This window comes from Palaemon carinicauda, unplaced genomic scaffold (assembly GCF_036898095.1).
Source record: "Palaemon carinicauda isolate YSFRI2023 unplaced genomic scaffold, ASM3689809v2 scaffold153, whole genome shotgun sequence".
NCBI classification, from domain to species: domain Eukaryota; kingdom Metazoa; phylum Arthropoda; class Malacostraca; order Decapoda; family Palaemonidae; genus Palaemon; species Palaemon carinicauda.
The window spans coordinates 173,813-190,755 of NW_027169070.1; the positions used below are offsets into that span (position 1 = coordinate 173,813).

Genomic DNA, 16,943 nt, shown 5'->3' on the forward strand with positions numbered 1-16,943 from the left:
CGTCAGCCCCACGTAAAGAATGTTCATCAAAGCCTCCCCGCGCTTCGTCTGACTGCCTTCAGACTATCGAGAGACTCTCAAGAGCTCGAGGCTTTTCGAAGGAGGCAGCCAGTGCGATTGCGAGAGCTAGGAGAGCTTCTACCTTCAGAGTATACCAGTCGAAGTGGTAAGTCTTTCGAGATTGGTGCAAGCCAGCATCTATGTCCTCTTCCAGTACCTCTGTAGCGCAATCGGAGATTTTCTTTTACATCTGAGAAATGTCCGCTCCCTCTCAGCTCCCACGATTTAGGGCTACAGGAGCATGTTGGCTTCGGTCTTTCGTCATAGAGGCTTAGATCTTTCCAACAATTAAGATCTCCAAGATCTCCTTAAGTCTTTCGAGACCTCTAAGGAACGTCGTTTGGCAACTCCTGGATGGAACTTAGACGTGGTCCTAAGGTTCCTCATGTCAGACAGGTTTGAGCCATTACATTCAGCCTCCCTGAAGGATCTCACCCTCAAGACGCTTTTCCTAGTGTGCTTGGCTTCGGCTAAAAGGGTCTTTAAAATTCATGCCTTCAGTAAGAACATCGGCTTTTCTACAGAAAAAGCCACATGTTCACTTCAACTTGGTTTCCTGGCCAAAAATGAACTGCCTTCTCGTCCTTGGCCTAAGTCTTTTGATATACCTTGCCTGTCAGAGATCGTAAGCAACGAACTTGAAAGAGTGCTGTGTCCAGTTAGAACTCTTAAGTTCTACTTAGCTCGTACTAAGTCCTTACGAGGTGGATCTGAGGCATTATGGTGCTCAGTTAAGAAACCATCATTGCCTATGTCAAAGAATGCTTTGTCATATTTTATCAGACTTTTAATACGAGAGGCTCATTCTCACTTGAATGAAAAAGACCGATGCTTGCTTAAGGTTAAGACGCACGAAATAAGAGCTATAGCAACTTCCGTGGCCTTTAAGCAAAATAAATCTCTGCAAAGTATTATGGACGCGACCGTTTGGAGAAGCAAATCGGTATTCGCGTCATTTTACTTAAAAGATGTCCAGACTCTTTACGAGGACTGCTACACACTGGGTCCATTCGTTACAGCGAATGCAGTAGTGGGTAAGGGTTCTACCACTACATTCCCTTAATTCCAATATCCTTTTAATCTGCTCTTGAAATGTTTTTTAATTGGGTTGTACGGAAGGCTAAGAAGCCTTTCGCAGCCTTTTTTGATTTGGCAGGTGGTCAAATGTCATTTCTTGAGAGCGCCCAGATTAGGGGTTTGATGAGGTCCTGTTGTATGGGTTGCAGCCCTTAATACTTCAGCTCCTGGGAGTCTTTCAGCATCCTAAGAGGATCGCTGGGCTTCGTGAGGAAGACAGACTAATAAGGCAGAGTAATCGTCTAAGTCAACTTCCTTACCAGGTACCTTTATATATTTGGGTTTTGTTATGATATAACTGTCAAAAACTCTAAGCATATACGCTGTAAACTTAATTAACTCTGGTCTCTACCCACCACCATGGGTGTGAATCAGCTATTATATATTCACCGGCTAAGTTAAATATTTAAAAATGATATTTTAATTATAAAATAAATTTTTGAATATACTTACCCGGTAAATATATAAATTAAAGGCCCCCCCTTCCTCCCCGATAGAGACCCAGCGGGATGAGAAAAATTGGGTCTGTTTACATGTATATGCGGTATCTGGCCGATAGTTGGCGCTAGTGGGCACACCCGCAACCTTCATAGCGATCGCTCGCGAGTTTTTGTGTGTTTTTCTGTCGAGCCGCCGGAGGCTCAGCTATTATATATTCACCGGGTAAGTATATTCAAAAATTTATTTTAGAATTAAAATATCATTTTTGATTATTCTGTAGAGGAAATCATCAGATGTATTACTAAGATTTTGATAATCATAATCAATGACAAATATATTACAGTATACAGATGTTTAGAATTCTGTACTAATGAAGTCATTAATATTTTTCAAATTTTTCAGCCATCAGGGGATTCGTTAGTGATTGAGTATGACCAACCAGATGTTGCTGAAAATAACAGCTCTAGTCCATTGAAAAAGAATTTGGGAAAGATGACACCTAAAAGAGAGAGCAGTGAAGACTTTACCACAAGCACAGATGATTTAACATGTAATGTGTGTGGACGCGAGTATTCTGTCTGGACTCAGTTGAAAAAACATCTTGTAGAGCATATAATGGCTGTTCAGAATACAGCTGAAGGTAAAGGAAAAGTGAGTATTCCTTTACAATCAATTTTATTTTCTTGTGATGATATTCTACTTCTCTCTCTAATTTAGGTTATGAATTATATCTGTTGTTTTCATTTTATAGTACAGGATAGGCTTTTAAATATAGAATCCTAATTCCCAGAAGCTGATAAATATTTGACATTATAGTATCTATCAGTTCTTTTGGTAAAATAATTACATTTATGTAATATCTGGAGATTACCTCTGTAATTACAAAAAATATAGAAATTATTATTATTATTATTATTATTATTATTATTGTTATTATTATTATTATTATTATTATTATTACTAGTTAAGCTACAACCCTAATTGGAAAGGCTGAATGCTAAAAGCTCAAGAGCTCCAACAGGAAAACATAGCCGAGTGAGGAAAGGAAATAAGTAAACTATATGAGAAGTAATGAATAAAGAATATGAAATATAAGATCAGTGAAAGTGTTAAAATGGATGTCGTATATAAACTATTGAGAGAGACTTATGTCAGCCTATTCAACATGAAAACATTTGCTGCAAATTTGAATAGCTTTAAGTTCCTCTGATTCAACAACCCAACTAGGAAGATCATTTCACAATGTGGTCACTGTTGGAATAAAACTTCTAGAATACTGTGTAGTATGAAGCCTGATGCTGGAGAGGACAAGACTGTTAAAATTGGCTGCATACCTAGTACTATGTATAAGATGGTACAGTCTGGGAATACAAAGAATGGTCAGAAATATAAAAAGTCTTATGCAAAATACATAAATAACTAACTGAACAATGATGTCAAAGATTGATATCCAGATCGGAATAAGAAATTTGTTAGACAGCGAACTTTTGTCCAACAAATTAAGATGAGAGTTAGCAGCTGAAGACCAGGCAGGTAGAATGAGAGAATTAAAACATCTTCAGAAAGATTGATCACCTAAAATCTTGAAAGACTTTCTCAGTTAGCTACATTTTTTTGTGAAATAGAAGAAGAAACAGACGGAGTGTGTTTCTCAAAAGTAAATTTGTTCCTACATGAATACAAACCTTCGTCATTTAGTAGGGGTAAGATTCTGGCAAAAGATGGAAACAACCAATGAAGAAGTATCCACTTGTGGTATGTTCTGACAGTGCTTAGAGTCTTCATTCTGATTCTGTCCATCAAGCTGTACAGGTGTGTTCTTAATGCTCTCCAATTGGACTGAAGTTCTTTTTTAATTATTCTCTCTTTTTCCTTTTAATGTGAGTGTAAAGGAACTTAGCAGAAGGGGAACGTTTTCAGGACTGTCTGATGACACTGGCACCTTTATGAGTAAAGTTGAGGCTAATTCTCATCCTTTGTGTCCGATGTGCAGAGGGCACAGCTGCGCTTCAGACTATCCTTGTGATGTATGCAGGTAGTGGTCGTCCTCCCAGTGGGAGAGTTTTTGTAGTTGGAGGAAAAAGAGATCCAAGCACAGTCGTACTCCTTCGAGTTCATCCTCTTGGTTGGAAAACTCGGCAAGAATCCGACCTCCGACTATCAAAAATCGCTGCCCTGCCCTTCTTCAATCTCTTCGGAGAGCAAACTGAAGAAGACCAGTGACTTTGGATTGAAGGGCAATCTCCTAAGAACGTAGACTTCCCTGCATCCCTTTGGGAAATGGAAAACTTCCCTTGCAGATGAACTCTGGTCTTCAGTTTTGGAAATCTCTGCTGTTGAGCTTGCCCTAAGTGCCCTGGTGTGCCACTGCCCTCTTCGGGCTTCTGTTCCAAGTGATCTTATTCCAAATCTCCTAGAGACATGCAAGGTTATGGAGTGCCATCACCAAACGAGTCATCCAGCTGCAGTGCGCCACCACAGTGAGCGCAAACCTTAGGCGAGTGAAGCGTCACTTGTGAGTGAGATGCTTATAGGAACGAGCCACCAAGAGGCGCGGCAACCGCTCGCACGTGACTCTCAATAATGAGCACGCTACTCTCAGCCATGCAGCCATGAGAGTGCGACCCTCAGCTGGGCGTGCCATTCAATTATGAATGACTTTCTTCAAAGAGCTGACACCTTCTCGAGTAATAATATGGTGTTCAGGATGCCAGAAAACCTCAAATCAATTAATCAATCAATCAAGAAAAAGTATGAGCTAAGAAGAGGAGGCATTTGGTGGACTCTCCTTTCAATGTTCTCTGTGAGAGAAAAGCCCACAAGCGAACGGCTCTGTCGGGTGACTGGCAAGTTCCTTTTCCCCTTTTTCAAGGGTTGTAATAGATCATAAGAGTGTCAACTTAAAAAATGCACACCTGAGATGCTCATCATTCCTATAAAACATCATAAAAGTGTCATGCCCTATGGATCTTAAGTGCCCATCAGAGTTGCGTGTTGTTCCTCGGAACGCCAAGAATTGGGGTCTTCATCCGACATACCCTAGACTGGAGCTCTTGAAGTTTACAAGTGAATATAGGCTCTCTTTTATAGAAATTGTTTATTGGAAAGGGTTGAAATCGACCCAAGAGATACATCCATGTCTGGACCCAGAGTTCCCAGATGAAATGGAACCCTCTCTCTTTAAACATCACGTTTCCCCTTACCTCTCTTCCATTTCCAGTGAAGAGAAAGTCAGGGGGAAAAAGGACATCGCTTCTAAGAAGAAAAATAATGTGTGCCATTTACAAGAGACTCCGTAGAGTCTTACGCCTATACATTTTTTCCGAAGAGGGTAAGACTTGTCTCCCCTTAACATGTTGACATTTCCTATGTCTCCAACTCATCGGGTCCTGCTGGAGTGAGACCCTTAGAGTCTGAGGAAGAGTCTTCTTTCCTGAAGGTATTAGGACTCATCAGGAACGTGAACAACTTGGGTGACTCTGAAGGCCCCCTTCTTTGAAAGGCAGACCGTTATTGACTCATTGTCTGCTGATCCCTTCAAAGTGCCATAGTCATTGAAGGTAACAACTCGGTGGATCAGGGAGTCCTGCGAAGCATTTTTCCATGAATACACTGCTGTCTGCACTCGACTCTGGTAGAAGAGTTGTGGCCCCTGCACCAACAAGTTCCTCAATGCCAACACCACCTCAGGGCAAACCTACTTTGAGAAGTGAACCACCACAGTATCTCACTTTTCCAAAGCCCAGTTAGCCCTTAAGTTCTCTGTCTGATCAGCTAGGAAGGCGATCACCTTACCCCTGTCAGCACAAGGCTCTTGTACTTCTTCAAAACCTTTGGATTCACAACCCCGTCGACTTTGTGAAATATATCACTGTCCCTACCCACTAGTTGAGCCAACACACAACGTGGAGAGAGGCCAAAGCCAAAGCCTCCATGGTCACTAATTTAGAAGCAGAGAAGAACATGCCTTCCGCCTTGAGTCTCTCCAATGAGAGCCCCCACTGCAGAGGTGCAAATGTGGTGTTCTCTGGCGTGTAAAACTTCCGCTGCCTAGAGAGGGAATGGCATGATCTTGTTTGGCCTGCTGGAATGGAGAGAATTGTCAGACCCACAGATCTGATTGTTCACTCAGTCCAAAGCTAATTCCACAAGATCTGACCAGGGCAGCTTTAACGAGGCCTTCGATGTTTTAGGGGCATCGCAGTGCTGATCAATTACTGAAGCTCTCTCAAAAGGTGTGGCCCACAGATGCTAACTACCCCCAAGCCATTGCACTCAAAAATGATTGCAAGGCTCAGGGTAGTTACTCTGTGGGCACTGAGTTCCCGAGTCATCCTCCCCCTGAACCTCGTCTGCTGCCACAAGAGAGGGTGAGACAGCATGCTCTGAGGATCCCCCCCCCCCAAGTACAACTGTTCTGTCCCTGAGACAGAACCAGTTATGTATACGGGGGCTGACAAAGGTCCAGCAGGCTTATGGTAATGAAAGAAGACCTCGTGGAATAGTAGCCGACAGCACTTGGTGGGGCAAACTGTCCCTCTTGTCCTGGGTTTCGGAGCAGAGGAGCAACCATGACCCCGTGCTCAGAGGTATAGGGAGCAAGGACTAATGCCCCACATTCTTAACCAACCAAAGTATACTTGCTCTTTCAAGTACAGTTTTGAATGATACTACCCCTCTATTGAGAGCCATTCTTCAAAAGAGGGAAGAGCAGACATCCCAGGTCCAGGAAGGGAGATGAAGGTCACCGCAGCTCCTCTGTTCGACTGTGTATGGAACTTACACCTCTGGAAATTCATTTGATAGGACTCCACTAACATTAAATTTGCACTTGCTATACTCATGAACAGACTTAATCAAATTTTCATATTTAAGAGGAATTCCATAAAAATTCGGGACTCTACAAAATTGGCTTGTCTACACTATCAAAAGCTTTTTCATAGTCCACAAATGCCATCAAAAGAGGGTTTCTATATTCTACACATTGCTGTATAACACTTTTCAAAATGAAAATTGGGTCAGTACAACTTCTACCTTTTCTAAATGCTACTTGTTCATCCCTCAGCTTTTCTCTCTAGTCTCTTGAGAATAAGCATACTATATATTGTCATGACAACTGATGTAAGTGTGATGCCTCTGTAATTATTGCAATCAGTCAGATCTCCTTTTTTGCCTTTGTCACCAACACTGCTAACTCCCATTCATCAGGTTTATCCTTTTCATGCCACGTTCTGCAAAATAATCTTGTAAGTATTCTGGGAGTCATTTCATTTTCTGCTAATATCATCTTGGCAGTTATTTCATCATAATCAGGAGCTTTCGGTCTCTTGAGTTTTTTAATTATAGCTTCGACTTCGAACACACTGAATTCATTCATGGGCACATGAAGGTCTTCATCAGCTTCAGGTACATCAATCAAATGAATCCCTTTGTATCTCCTATTCATGACACCACTGAATTGTTCCATCCAACATTGTCTTTTTTCATCCTCTGTTGTTATAACAGATACATCTCTCTTTTTGATGAGTATATGCATATTCCTCTTTGGCCCCGTAGAGATTTTATTAATAATTCTATGATCGATTCTTACACCATAGCTACTCCCTGAATTTATAGCTTTGTCAGCCTTATCTGCTTTTCTGTCTAAATACATACATTCATATACCAAGGCATTTCCCCAGTTTTGGGGGTTAGACAACATCAAACAAAGAAAAAAAAAAGGGGGACCTTTCCTCTCTACATTCCTCCCAGCCTGATAAGGGACTCAACAGAGTTCGGCTGGTACTGCTAGTGTACCACAGCCCACCCTCCTCTGTTATCCACCACAGATGAAGCTTCATAATGCTGAATCCCCTACTGCTGCTACCTCTGCGGTCACCCAAAGTGACCGGAGGAAGCAGCAGGTTCTACAGGAACTGCGTCACAATCGCTCGTTATTCATTCCTATTTCTAGCGCACTCTCACGCCTCTCTCACATCTATCCTCCTATCACCCAGAGCTTTCTTCACTCCATCCATCCACCCAAACCTTGGCCTTCCTCTTGTACTTCTCCCATCAACTCTTGCATTCATCACCTTCTTTAGCAGAGAGCCATTTTCCATTCTCTCAACATGGCCAAACCATCTCAACACATTCATATCCACTCTAGCTGCTTATTCATTTTTTACACCCGCTCTCACCCTCACTACTTCGATCCTAACCCTATCTACTTGAGATACACTAGCCATACTCCTTAGACATTTCATCTCAAACACATTTAATTTCTGTCTCTCTGTCACTTTCATTCCCCACAACTCCAATCCATACATCACAGTTTGTACAATCACTTTCTCATACAGAACTCTCTTTACATTCATGCCCAACCCTCTATTCTTTACCACTCCCTTAACTGCCCCCAACACTTTGCAACCTTCATTCACTCACTGACGTACATCTGCTTCCACTCCACCATTTGTTGCAACAACAGACCCCAAGTTCTTAAACTGATCCACCTCTTCAAATAACTCTTCATTCAACCTCGCACCACCTTCCCTTCTCGTACATCTCATAACCTTACTCTTAGCCACATTAACTCTAAAGTTCCTTTTCTCACATACCCTTCCAAATTCTGTCACTAATCGGCCAAGCTTCTCTTCCGCGTCTGCAACCAGTACAGTATCATCCGCAAACAACAACTGATTTATCTCCCATTCATGATCATTTTCGTCTACCAGTTTCAATCCTCGTCCAAGCACTCGAGCATTCACCTCTCTTACAACTCCATCAACATACAAGTTAAACATACAAGTTAAACATCCATGGCAACATCACATATCCCTGTCTCAGCCCACTCTCACTGGAAATCAATTACGCACTTCATTTCCTATCCTAACACACGCTTTACTACCTTACCATATGTAGAAACTTTTTACTGCTTGCAACAACCTTCCACTAATTCCATATAACCTCATCACATTCCACATCGCTTCCCTATCAACTCCATCATACGCTTTTCCAGATCCATAAACGCAACAAACACCTCCCTACCTTTTGCTAAATATTTCTCGCATATCTGCCTAAGCGTAAAAATCTGATTCATACATCCCCTACCGCTTCTAAAACCACCCTGTACTTCTAAGATTGCATTCTCTGTTTTATCATTAATCCTATTAATCAGTACTCAACCATACACTTTTCCAACCACACTCAACAAACTAATACCCTCTAAATTACAACACTCATGCACATCTCCCTTACCCTTATATAGTGGTACAATATACGCACAAACCCAATCTACTGGTACTATTGACAACACAAAACTTATTAAACAATCTCACCAACCATTCAAGTAAAGTCACACCCCCTTCCTTCAACATCTTAGCTCTCACACCATCCATACCGGGTGCTTTTCCTACTCTCGTTTCATCTAGTGCTCTCCTCATTTCGTCTCTTGCAATGTCTCTCTCTCATTCTCATCTCCCATCACTGGCACCTCAACACCTGCAACAGCAATTATATCTGCCTCCCTATGATCCTCAACATTCAGTAAACTTTCAAAATATTCCACACACCTTTTCCTTGCCTCCTCTCCTTTTAACAACCTTTCATTTCCGTCTTTCACTGCCTCTTCAGTTCTTGAACCAGCCTTCCTTACTCTCTTCACTTCTTTCCAAAACTTCTTATTCTCCTCATATGAACGACCCATTTATGGATCTGGAGAAAGCGTATGATAGAGTTAATAGGAAAGCAATGTGGAATGTGATGAGGTTATATGGAGTTGGTGGAAGGTTGTTGCAAACAGTGAAAAGTTTCTACAAAGGTAGTAAAGCATGTGTTAGGATAGGAAATGAAGTGAGCGATTGGTTTCCGGTGAGAGTGGAGCTGAGACAGGGATGTGTGATGTCGCCTTGGTTGTTTAACTTGTATGTTGATGGAGTGGTGAGAGAGGTTAATGCTCGAGTGCTTGGATAAGGATTAAAACTGGTAGGAGAGAATGACCATGAATGAGAGGTAAATCAGTTGTTGTTTGCGGATGATACTGTACTGGTTGCAAACATGGAAGAGAAGCTTGGCCGATTAGTGACAGAATTTGGAAGGGTGTGTGAGAGAAGGAAGTTGAGAGTTATGTGGGTAAGAGTAAGGTTATGAGATGTACGAGAAGGGAAGGTGGTGCAAGGTTGAATGTCATGTTGAATGGAGAGTTACTTGAGGAGGTGGATCAGTTTAAGTACTTGGGGTCTGTTGTTGCAGCAAATGGTGGAGTGGAAGCAGATGTACGTCAGAGAGTGAATGAAGGTTACAAAGTGTTTGGGGCAGTTAAGGGAGTAGTAAAAAATAGAGGGTTGGGCATGAATGTAAAGAGAGTTCTATATGAGAAAGTGATTGTACCAACTGTGATGTTTGGATCGGAGTTGTGGAGAATGAAAGTGCCAGAGAGACAGAAATTAAATGTGTTTGAGATGAAGTGTCTAAGGAGTATGGCTGGTGTATCTCGAGTAGATGGGGTTAGGAACGAAGTGGTGAGGGTGAGAACGGGTGTAAGAAATGAGTTAGCAGCTAGAGTGGATATGAATGTGTTGAGGTGGTTTGGCCATATTGAGAGAATGGAAAATGGCTGTCTGCTAAAGAAGGTGATGAATGCAAGAGTTGATAGGAGAAGTACAAGAGGAAGGCCAAGGTTTGGGTGGATGGATGGAGTGAAGAAAGCTCTGGGTGATAGGAGGATAGATGTGAGAGAGGCAAAAGAGCGTGCTAGGAATGGGAATTGCTGCTTCCTCCGGTGTCTTAGATGACCGCGGAGGTAGCAACAGTAGGGGATTCAGCGTTATGAAGCTTTACCTGTGGTGGATAACAGAGGAGGGTGGGCTGTGGCACCCTAGCAGTACCAGCTGAACTCGGTTGAGTTCCTTGTCAGGCTGGGAGGAACGTAGAGAGGAGAGGTCTCCTTTTATCTTTTTTATTTTTGTTTCATTTGTTGATGTCGGCTACCCCCAAAAATTGGGGGAAGTGCCTTGGTATATGATGATGTATGTATGTATGAACGACCCAATCCCTGACCCCAACTCAGGTCAGCCGCTCTCTTTGCCTCAGTTACCTTGCACTTTACTGCCACCTTTTTGTCTCTATATCTTTCATACTTCTCTACACTATTACTCTGGAGCCATTTTTCAAATGCCCTCTTTTTCTCTTCCACTTTTACCTTCACTCCTTCATTCCACCATTCACTGTCCTTCCTCATGCTGCCTCCAACAATCTTCTTGCCACACACATCACTTGCAATTCCAACAATATTTTCTTTTACTAATTTCCACTCCTCTAAATTACCAGTTTCTCTTACTCTTACTGTGTCAAATGGCATTTTCAACCTTTCTTGATATTCACTTTTTACTCCCGGTTTTATTAACTCTTCAACCCTCACTAGCTCCCTTTTACATCCCCCACTCTATTACTCCACTCTTTTGCTACAACTAATTTTCCTTCCACCAAAAAATGATTAGACATACTGTTAGCCATACCCCTAAACATGTGCACGTCTTTCAATCTTCCAAACATTCTTTTAGTTATCAACACATAATCCATTAACGCCCTTTCTACCACGCTTCCATTTGCCAATATTACCCATGTATACTTGTTTTTATCTCTCTTTTTGAAAAGCTAGAACTTATCACCATCTCTTGCTCAACACATATATCTACCAGTCTCTCACCACTCATTTTCACCTGGTATGCCATACTTCCCAATGACACCTTCTACCTCTCCAGCGCCAACTCCAGCATTTAAGTCACCCATGACAACTACATAATTTTTTCTACCTAGTCCTTCTACACACCTAGTTAATTCATTCCAGAACGCATTCCGCTCTTCTTCACTTTTCTCACAACCTGGCCCATACGCACTAATAAAAGCCCAATATTCTCCTGTCATTCCTGGCCTTTTCTTTTGACCTCACTATCAATACTGGAATACTTGGTATGTGCTACCTTGTAATTTTCATTGCTACCTCATTGGTATATGTCAAGCTTTGAAAACAATGATTTATTCTCCAGGTAATTGATATGGATATAATTGTTCCTTAATTGAAAGGTGAATGAAACCTAACATTTTCTGATGAGCTCAATTGTTGTTAATATAGTTAATAAGACGTCTGTTTTCTAGAATGCACGTGGACGGGGACGTCTTTCTGGCAGTAGAAACTGTTCTAGAACATCAAGGTTAAGTCAGCAAGCTAGCCTGACCCAGGTAAGAAATATTAGTAACTATTGCAGTTGGTTTCCATTTTTACTTGATATAACAGTTTTTGAACACCGTATACTATACAGTTTAACAAACTGCTTTTAAATTGATCCAGTATAGTATTGATGATTTTGATGCTCTTCATGCTGAAGTGCAATGCTATATGTTGAATCATCTATTAATAGTATTATTACTTCAGGAGGACAAAGAGGATGAAACGGCAACCGTAAAACGTAGAGGAAGGCCACGAGGAAGTCGAAACAAAGTTCGTGAAAATTTAGAGTCAGCATTAAATCAGGAACCATTAAGAAGGCCTGTCCGCCATCGTAACCACCCAAGTAGATATACTGCACTCCAAGAAGAGGACATTGATGATCCTCCTATTCCAGAACCTGAAACAAATAGTACACATTCTTCCCATAACGATGTAGTGGACGAAGATGATGAGGATTGGTTAGTAGGGCTCCCCCTGTGGGGAATGAGTTAAGAGACAAAATATATAAGAAAATTTGTAATGAAAAAAATGAAGACATAATTGGAAGATCTTTTGCTCTTTTTGAAACTTCCTATAATTTTGTTTAAGCCTTTTGAGAAAGTACCAATGGTCATTTGTTGTGAGTTGAATGGTAAATCAAAATGTTTAGTGGTTTATACATTTCTTCAAAACAATAAACTATTTCCAGTGATGATGAAGGAGATGACAGCTGCCCTGCTGAGGATGGAGCAGATGAGGGAAACAAAAGGAAAGCTGGTCCCAGGCAGTGCCGTGTTTGTAAAGAAATGTTTTATAATAGGTATGTTTGTACCTTTTACTTGATTGACTTTTTAAAAACTAATTTCATGTAAAAGTGATGAATAATTGATTTTATCAGTTAATCAGAAATCTAAATACTTTAATTAATCTGTGTAGTGAAGAGTCAATCATCTGAATCTGAAGGGGAAAAATTGCGTTTTGTATAACACCAAAGATTTTTTTTTAGCTGGTACTTAATTGTGTTTCTTTTTGCATTCTTACCACCTATTATTTTGTGTTATCCTTCATAAAGTAACAAGATAAGTAAGTATGTGTTATGAAGTTCAGTGCATGAGACAGTATTTTTTGAGAAATGTTTTAGGAATTTTGTCTTTGATTTGGAAAAAGTTTGTCGAGAATTTTAGCATTTTTAATATTTGAGAAGGTTTTACTTCTTGATTTATGTTTGTTCCGATGCAAATACAAACTCTTCGCTATTATAGGGGTATTACTTTTCGGCAACGCTGAAAACTAGCCAAGATAATTTTAGTGAGGGATAACTACCCCTATCCGCTAGTTAGCTGGTGGAGGGTGGGGTAGATAGGCTACCCGCTCACTCACACCCATTGGCTGAATAACCACTTTTGGCTCGGTAGAGTATAGATGTGCCGTCTCTCTCCCGTAACTTAAAAACTTGCCTTAACTATTAATTAGCTTTCTCTTTTTCTTTTGTGCAGATGTGCGAGTGTGTTTGCTGTCTCGGTATGCGGACATGTCCTGGTTGCGAGGGCTTCACCTGCGGTACCTTCATGTCGTCCGACCCTCGCCTCCTGTACCTAGCTTGCCAGTGCTATCGGTGTTCACGGGATGACACCTGTGTTGAGTGTCGGGAGTGGCCTGCCTCCCAGTGGGAGAGGTTCAGGTGGAGGAAGAAGAAAAAGTCTAAGCGCGATTCTTCGCTTTCGGGGTCTTCCTCGAAATCGAAGAAGTCGCGGGTCTCTGCTTCTACCCCCAAATCTCTTTCCGAAGCTGCTCCTCTGCTGGGCCCCTCCGGGGTACGGTCGAGCAGCAGCGCTGGGCTTGTGACTCCAGGTCAACCCTGTGGGATAGGCGAAGGTGTTGACTCCCCTAGTGAGTCGGGTCCTTCCCTTCCTCCAGGGAGTGCCTGCTCTTTCTCGGATCTTGTATCCTTTTGGCCATCGCTGGGCGTAAATGGTTCCCCTTCGAAGGAAGCTCTCTTTGAGCTCCTTCAGAGGAGAGTGGAGAGAAGGCGATCATCTCCTTCCTCCGTGGAGGTTGATCCTCCTTGTGTGGGTGCAGGCACTGCAGCCTGTCGGTCAGGCTCTGAGTCTGTTTCCGACGCTGAGGAATTTGCTGATCCACTAGGTATGGTGGCAGAGCTTTCTCCAAGGTAGGTTTCCTCTTCGGGGAACGAGTCTCTCGTTCATGAGAAAGATCGCTTTAGGGCATCGACGGTCCTCGTATGCTTATGGCTCTTCTCCAGGGGCGGAGCGATAACCTTGTTTTATGCGATGTTCTCCTTCGGTAGAACAAACCTCCCCTGCGGAGGAGGTATCTCTCCAGCTGGATCAGTCTCCCGCTCGGGCGGAGTCTGCTCTGCATTCCTCTCTGGAGGATCGTAGTGTGGAAAGGTTTGTGACCCCTCTCCATCCTGGACGTTCTACTCCTCGGGCTGTGAGGAGAAGTCCTTTTGAACCTGCTGGTTCTCCTTACGTTGACTCCTCTGGGTCTCGTGACGATCACCCTTTGGGCTGGCGGGATCGTGAACCTTCGAGCTCTCGTCATGTTGATCCTTTGGGTTTTCATGACCCTGGAAATCCTTCAGACCTCCGTTGCGTTGAGCTTTCGGGTTCTCGCGACTTGGAACTTTCGAGTTCCAGTTACGCTGAGCCTCCAGGATCTCGTAACGATGGTTATGCTGAGCCGTTGTGCTCTCGTGCCTCTCATCATCACACTGATCCTTCGGGGTTTTGTGACAGGGAACCTCTGTTTTTGCGCCAACCCTTCGGGGTTTCGCAACCCAGGTTACGCTGAGCCCTCGGACTCTCGTGCCTTTTGCAACGCTGACCCTTCTGGGTCTCATGGCAGGGAAACCTCGGTTTCCCGTTGCACTGACTCTCCGGGGTCTCACATCCCAGGTTATGCTGAGCCTGTGGGCTCTCGTGCCGGATGCTACGCTGAACTTTTAGGTTCTCGTAGCATGGAGTTCTCACCTCGTCGCGCGAATCCTAGGAGTTCACGTGATCATGCCGAACCTATTGGTTCTCGTGACCCTCATCATCGAGAGTAAAATTCTTGTCGCGCAGAGCTTTCACGCTCACGCGACCAAAGCTACGCTGAACCCCTGCGTTCTCGCAGCTCTCATCCTGTTATCCATCCTAGAGGAGTTAGTGACGAGGTTCTTCAAGGTCCTCGCCATGTGGATTCTTATGGGTCACATGACCGGGGCTTACAATCCATGGTTGCTCCCCCTCCTGGGTTTCCACCTCTTGACCCAGCTCAGTCTCGCACTGCATCATGTGACAGAACAGCATCGCACGACGCTTTCGGAGCGTCGACGCTTGATGTTCCTATGTCTTGTTCTAGAGAGGCTTATTGCGGTTTGCCATCCTCGCGAAACCAACCTCGTCTTGCCCCAGTGGTTACCTCATCCTTGGTTTTGTAACCAATGACCTAGATCAATTGTTACTATATCCAGTGAGGAGTTTGAGATGATATCTTAAATGCACTGCAGCAACCAGGCCCCGATTAACATCTCTTTATGTTAGTTCTGCTAGGGTTATGAGGAGGATCACAAAAAATAATATTTCATCTTGGATAACCCAAGTCATTGAAAGAGCTTCAAACCCTGATTTTCCTCCGGCTTGAAGACCTAGAGCCCATGATGTCAGGGGCATCAGTACGTCCCTGCCATTCAAGCGTAACTTTTCCGTGTTGCAAGTATTACAAGCGGGCGTGTGGAAACGTCAAACTACAGTAGGGTCCCGAATTATGCGAGAATTTGGTCGATTAATGACCTCGTGTAAATGGAAAATCGCGAATTTCGAAACACACAACTAACAGAAATAATTCCATTGCGGCCATGGCAACCAGCAATTTGCCTATTCAAATGTGTTTACTACCCATTTCCAATACTTTCTTTGTACTATACTGTATTTCTTTATAATATCAAATTGTTCTTGTAAATAAATAAAACATTTAATATACTTTAAAGTTCTAATAACTTGAAAAATGGTTAAAATTACAACCAGGATAGGTGTAAACACCATATATTTCCCGTTATAACGAACCCAAAATACAGACAAATTTTAATGTTTGTCATATCTATTGTATAATACAACTGGTGAATAGCAAAACCATCACTCTATAGACTAGCTTGTTGTATGATTGAAAATCCAGAATTATCAAAATAAAGGCGATTTTATATCATGCGTTTCCTAAACACGCTAAAAAGCACAATAGAAAACGACTACCAATGTTTTGTTTACGTTTATCTCTGATCACAACGAAGAAACAGTCGCATTTATACATCTGTGTTTTTGAATTGACAGCAATTTTACCAAGTATAGATTATATGTTGAATTTGTTATTACCAATGTTCTAATTATTTTTTATTAGAACTTTCAAATAAATGAAATGAATGCCATTTATGAAATGTTTTTCTTTATGATGCCGCCTGAAACGGAAACCTTCCATTTGTTTACGCTCCATCTTCGATCATAATAAACAAACGAATACATTAAACACACATGATCTAAGTCATAACTAATGATATTACAAACATTTAGTAAACATTATGTTATTACAAATATTTTACTTACCGTATCCATATAAATTCCTAAATTCGTAGCAAAGCTGGAAATTTTTTTTTTCCTTATGCGTTTAATCCACAATAGCAAACTGCCGCTAATGACAGAGTGATAACTTACGATAATTCTAAACTGTTACGAAAGATAATTGTCCTTTCCATATCCAAAATACTTTTCCAAACTTCAGTTATAAGTCAACTTGTACCCACCTCAATTATGGATCCATATGCAAAAAAGGTAAAAGAAGAAAGTACTAGGCCTATTTTTAAAGTCACCGAACAATTAGGTTACCGCTATAACGTTCGATGAGAGAGAGAGAGAGAGAGAGAGAGAGAGAGAGAGAGAGAGAGAGAGGAGAGAGAGAGAGAGAGAGAGAGAGAGAGAGAGAGATGGTTTTAAAGTACTAAACAATAAATATGATAGGTTATAACACATTGGTGTTTATGTAATATTAACTGTATAGATGGTTTGAATAAGTTAAGAAATGGTGTAAACAATTCTTTGTTATTGTATTCGCGCGGAAGCTAGACATCAGCTGATGTGATCACAGCCAAAAGTAAAACAAAAATAAGTTAGCAATACTCGATTTT

General features: G+C 41.9%; 1 protein-coding gene across 3 annotated transcripts in view; it reads left to right on the plus strand.

The window, feature by feature from the left end:
• LOC137635642 (zinc finger protein 37-like) overlaps window positions 1–16,943 on the plus strand; it is a 102,308-nt gene that overhangs the window by 36,043 nt on the left and 49,322 nt on the right. For all 3 annotated transcript variants that reach the window (XM_068368106.1, XM_068368108.1, XM_068368107.1), the window contains exons 5-8: window positions 1,981–2,229; window positions 11,713–11,796; window positions 11,990–12,243; window positions 12,474–12,584. In XM_068368106.1, coding sequence (XP_068224207.1) covers window positions 1,981–2,229; window positions 11,713–11,796; window positions 11,990–12,243; window positions 12,474–12,584 — 698 coding nt within the window. The remainder of the gene's footprint in view (window positions 1–1,980; window positions 2,230–11,712; window positions 11,797–11,989; window positions 12,244–12,473; window positions 12,585–16,943) is intronic.